Source organism: Monoraphidium neglectum, assembly GCF_000611645.1.
Source record: "Monoraphidium neglectum strain SAG 48.87 unplaced genomic scaffold scaffold03629, whole genome shotgun sequence".
Taxonomy (NCBI): domain Eukaryota; kingdom Viridiplantae; phylum Chlorophyta; class Chlorophyceae; order Sphaeropleales; family Selenastraceae; genus Monoraphidium; species Monoraphidium neglectum.
The window spans coordinates 999-5,963 of record NW_014010000.1 but is presented as its reverse complement, the minus strand read 5'-3'; the positions used below and the strand labels follow the sequence as shown (position 1 = coordinate 5,963).

The window sequence follows — 4,965 nt, the reverse complement described above, 5'->3', positions numbered from 1 at the left end:
CGATGCGGGGTTGCTGATGCGTGGCACGAAGGCGATTGCAGGCGACGCGCCTGCAATCGCGCGCCTGCACAGGCCCCGTTTCGTGTCCCTTACCTGCGCACGGCTGGACCTCGCGCGCGCGCCCCCCCGATCCAGCGGCCGCATGCGGCCCCGCCTTACCCCGATCCGACGCTCGCCCTCCGCGCTCAACCCTCACCACCCCCCTTGCCCTGCCCTCCACTTTTGTGACGCGACGTCTACAGGATCAGCTGCGGGAACAGGAGCTGGCGCTGCAGCGCCAGCGCCACGAGCTGGCGGCCCGCCTGGCGGAGCAGCGGCGCCAAGAGGACCTCGACGCCGAGGGCGGCGCCGCCGCCGCCGCCGCCGCCGCCGCCGCCGCCGCCGCGCAGCGCGCCGCGCGCCTCGAGCAAGAGCGCGCGCTGCTCGGGCAGCGGCTGGCGCGCCATCAGCAGCACCAGCGCGCGGCGGCGCTCGCGAGGGCTGCGGGCCCGCTGGAGGGCGGGCAGTCGCGCGGGGCGGGGCTGGGCGCAGCCGGGCTGGTAGCAGCGGGGGACCATGCTGAGGACTTGCTGGACGGCCTGATGCGCAGCTACGCGGCCCTGCAGCGCCAGGACGCGTGGGCGGCGACCCAACCGCTTTCGCAGCACGCTCAGCATGTGCAGCACGCGGCCGCGTGGCAGCTCGCGGCGCGCCAGGCGCCGTTCCGCGCGCCCGGGGCCGCCGTCGCGCACGGCGCGAATTCCGCGGCGGCGGCGGCGGCGGCTGCGGGGGGGCTGCTGGAGGACCAGGTATTGGACGCGCTGCTGCAAGGGATGGACGAGCGGCTCATTACCGACGGCTGCGACGCCGGCGGCGGCGGCGGCGGCGCCCACGCCGCGGCGTCAAATCACATGGCAGGCGCGGCCCCGCAGCAGATGCAGCTGATGCAGCAGATGCAGCAGCAGCAGCAGCAGCAGCAGCACAGGGGCTTGATGGGCGGGCTGGCGATGCAAGCCGGCACCGCCGCGACGCCGCGCATCGCGCCGCCGATGCCAGCGACGTCTTCTAGCGGGTGGCCGCAGTGGGCGGCCCAGCAGCAGCAACAGCAGCAGCAACAGCAGCAGCAACAGCAGCAGCAGCAGCAGCAGCAGCAGCAACAGCAGCAGCAGCAGCAGCAGCAGCAGCGCGGCTTTGCGCGTGACGCATGGTGTGGGCCACCGCCCGGCGCCGCGCAGCAGCCGTGGGGCGCCGCTTCGCCCGCGGCCGCCGGCGCGACCATGGCCGCTTGCCACCCGTCGCCGCCGCTTGCCGCGCCTGCCGCCGGAGCCGACGACAGCAGCTGCAGCGCCCAGGCCAGCGGCCGCGCCGCCGCCGCCGCAGCGAACGACGCCGCCTGTGCCGGCGTCGGGGGGGCCGCTGCCGGCGCGCCGCCCGCGGTCGACGGCCGGCGCCCGCGCAGCAGCGGCGGCGACGACGCGACCTTCGAGGGGCCGGGCGGCGGCGACGGCCGCGGGCGTGCGTCGGTGGCGGCGGCGCTGGGGCAGGTGGAGCGGCTGCTGCTTGCGCGCCCAGACCTGTTGCTGAGCGGTTTGAGGCGCGCGGCGCCCGCGGCGGGCGAGAGCGCTTTGTCCCCGGAAGCTGCGGACGCGCACGCAGCCGCAGTCGCGGCTGTGGCGGCGGTTGTCGAGCAACGCATGGTTGCCGTTGCCTCGGGCCAGCAGCAGCAGCAACAGCAGCAGCAGCACCAGCAGCTGCAGCTGCAGCAGCAACAGCAGCAGCAACAGCAGCAGCAACAGCAGCAGCAACAGCAGCAGCAGCAGCTGCAGCACCAGCAGCTGCAGCACCAGCAGCTGCAGCTGCAGCAGCAGCAGCAGCTACAGCTGCAGCTGGAACTGCAGCGGCAGCAGCTGCACCAGCAGCAGCACGGTGCGGCGCTGCTGCGTCACGCGTCGTTCGCGGCGTCTCACATGGGGCCGGCGCCGCCCATGCTGCCGGCTGTTGCATGGGATGACAGCGGGGACGCCTGCTCTTCCCTCCACGAGCGCGGCGGCGCCGGCGTGGTGTCGGTGTGGGCCGCGTGACACCCTTGACTGCCCGATTTGGTCCCGCTGCGGCGAGTGGCGCCGCCACATAGATAGACTGCTGACGTGACTCGACAGACTGACGGATTCAAAAGGAATGCGGCGGCGCCGCGGGCCGCTGGGCGCAGCCGCCCAGGCCGCGGCGGCGCGCGCCGCAGGACTGTTGCCCCCGCCTTGAAATGCTGGGGAAAGGGGAGGGGCCGGACGGCGGCGCCCTGGGAGGGTTACCACAGGGGCAGCAACTGGCTGGGGTTGCGTTGCGTCAAATCACACGTCATTTCACGATGACACTGGGTGTCCCGGCGCGCGTCCAGCCGTCCTGCCGGCCGCGCGGCGGCGCCACCGCACACACGCTCGTTCCTGGCTCCCCCGCTCGAGGCGCGAGGTGCCGGCAGGGCCGCCACCTCTTTCTCAGCGATTGCCGCAAGCACTGTGTCGGTCCACTCACAAGCAGCCCTCTAATCGTTGCCACTGCAGCCCCTTCACTCCGCCCGCACCAGCCGCCTCGCCCCGCCAGCCGCGCCGCAAGCCCTCCCCGACCCGGCGCGCGCTGGAGCGTGCCCGCCGACGCCGCGCGCTTGCACGCGCCCGTGGCGCGCCGCTGGCGTGCGGCTTGCGGGCGCACGGCTGCTGGGCGTCTGGGCGCTGCCTGCGCGCGCTTGCGCGGCGGGCGCCCTTCCTTTGGGCTGCTTGCGGTCCGGTTTTTCAGTGTCGCTTTGTTAGCCCATAGCTTACAACAAGCACTGTCAGCCTCCCCTTTGTATCAAGGCACCCAGCACTCGATTAGTCGGACGCACTTATCTCAAATCTGCGGAGCACGAGCTGACGCCGGCGCCGGTGCCGGCGCCCTGCCGTCGCGGCGCGACCCGGGGGCCAGACAGTACCCAGCAAGCTCCCTGCAGAGCCGCTGCCCACCACGCCGCGCAGCACGCGGCGCCCGCACCCCTCCCTCGCGGCCCCCTCCTCCAAAGCCCCACGCGCTTGCGCGCTGCCTCAGGGGGCGTCGCGCATGCAGGGTGCCTCTCGTTTGGCGGGGCCAAGGGGTCTGAGCGTGTGGGGTCCTGCCGCCGTTTTTGCTATTTACTTAGTCCTACATCCACGCAGTCACGTGCACGCGCCTCACAGGCCGCCCGCTTCCACGCCAGGAGTATTAGGGTTCTGGCGCGCGCATGCTGCCTAACCATGCGGCCAGATCTCTGCGATCTCGCTGCGTGGCGCCTGCGCCACGCAGCGAGATGACAGCGGCGGCTGTGGCGCCCCTTCCGCGCCAAGCTTACGAGATCTATCTCGATTATTGGTCAAAAGTCGGACCACCCAAGCAGCAGGCTGCCGCCTGCGCATGCATGTTCCACATGCTCTTATCCCCCATTTAAACTCGGCTCCGCACTTCCACGCAGCGCGGGGGCGGCCACGCCAGCCGTTGCGCGCGCGCCTGCAGGCGCGTGGCTGCTGGCGAGCTGCCCCGCCGGTCGGCGCTGAAGGCGCGGCCTTGGGGCCCCGCCCGCCGTGCGATGTGGCTTTTGACCTCTATACTTGAGAACCACTACATTGGCCCCCGCTGGGGGGGCGGCGCGCGCGCTGCCGCCTGGCAGCCGCCCCCCACCGGCGTCGTGTGCCGCCCGGCGCAGAACCGCCGACCAGTGACCTTACCCCACACGCCGCGCGCGCAAATCGGCCGGCGCCGCGGGACCCCTGCCTCCCCGCCCCTTCCTTTCTCCCTGTGCCCGTACTGCACGCGGCGCCTCGGCCCCTCGCCGGCGGCTCGTCTTGCGGGAGTGCACCGCGGCGCCGCGGCGCCTGGGCAGATCCCCTGGTCGCCAGCAGCGGCACGCCCATTTTCCGACGGTTGTCTCGCCGGCGCAGCCATTTCCAACAATATACTTTCTGACAATAGCTGCTCTAATCTGGGAATAGGGCTTGACTTGGGCGCCGGCCGCCGCCATGGCGTGGGTGACGCCGGCGGGTGTGTATGTAACTGTCCTGCTATTACCAAGGTTGGGTGGGGAGCCGACCAAGCGGCTGTCGGGTGTGAGTGGGGGGCTGGGGTGGCGGCTGGCCGGGGTTGCAAGGCATGCGGTTGTGGAGAGAGCAGAGCGGCCAGGGGCATGCGGGAACAGACTGAAATAGGGCTGTACAAGTGCAGGGGGTTGTTGGGCCAACCAGCAGCGCAGGGGTGCCAATGTGTCAGCGCTCGTACCTGCGTACTGCAGTGTCCCTCAGTGCTGGGCTGCAACGCGGGGCGGGCGCCTCTGTTGTCATGGTGTCGGTGGCATGACATCACACACAAAGACTGGCGGGCTTATTCTTAGTCAAGTACCGACCTTGGGCCAAGCTACGCGGCCGGCCGTGCCTGTCAGCTGGAGCTTGGGCCTGGGTGCCACGTGCGTCACCCTTCGCATTGGGCCGACGCGACGACGGCAGCATACTGGTGCGCACGCGCAGCCTACGCCCGTCCCTAGTATCACCACTGAATTATTGGTCGTGCACCGTGATAACTCAGCAGCTCAAGCACGAATCCCGTAAGCACTCTTGACGGAAATCGATGATCTCAACCTGGCCACCGTATGTCGCGGGCTCATTGGCGAGAGTATCGAAGCCTTCTTATACGCTCACTTGACGCTGCGAAACCCGCCGTGATTGCTGCCAGGTCGCCACGCAGGCGGCTCCCGCCGACAGCCACGCTTGACCTCCGGGGGCCGCACCCACAACCAAACACCGCGCCCTCACCGCCGCCGCAGGCGGCGCGCCCCTTAGACAGCCGCACTCGATGCGCTGGGTCGAGATCCAGGCGGCCGGCGACGGCCCCGGCCCGCGCAGCTCCCACGCGGCGTGCGCGGCCGGCAGCGACTTTTTCGTGTATGGCGGCGAGCTGGAGCCGCGCAGGCCCGTTGATGCGGCGCTGTAC

General features: G+C 71.1%; 1 protein-coding gene across 1 annotated transcript; it reads left to right on the top strand.

Moving 5' to 3' along the window:
• Window positions 1-242: 242 nt before the first annotated feature.
• MNEG_13109 (hypothetical protein) lies at window positions 243-2,060 on the top strand (the record flags this gene model as incomplete). The annotated part of the gene is made up of 1 exon (XM_014038419.1): window positions 243-2,060. A coding segment is annotated over one exon (1,818 nt), but the record flags the coding sequence as incomplete, so codon positions are not given.
• Between the last annotated feature and the right edge of the window lie 2,905 nt (window positions 2,061-4,965).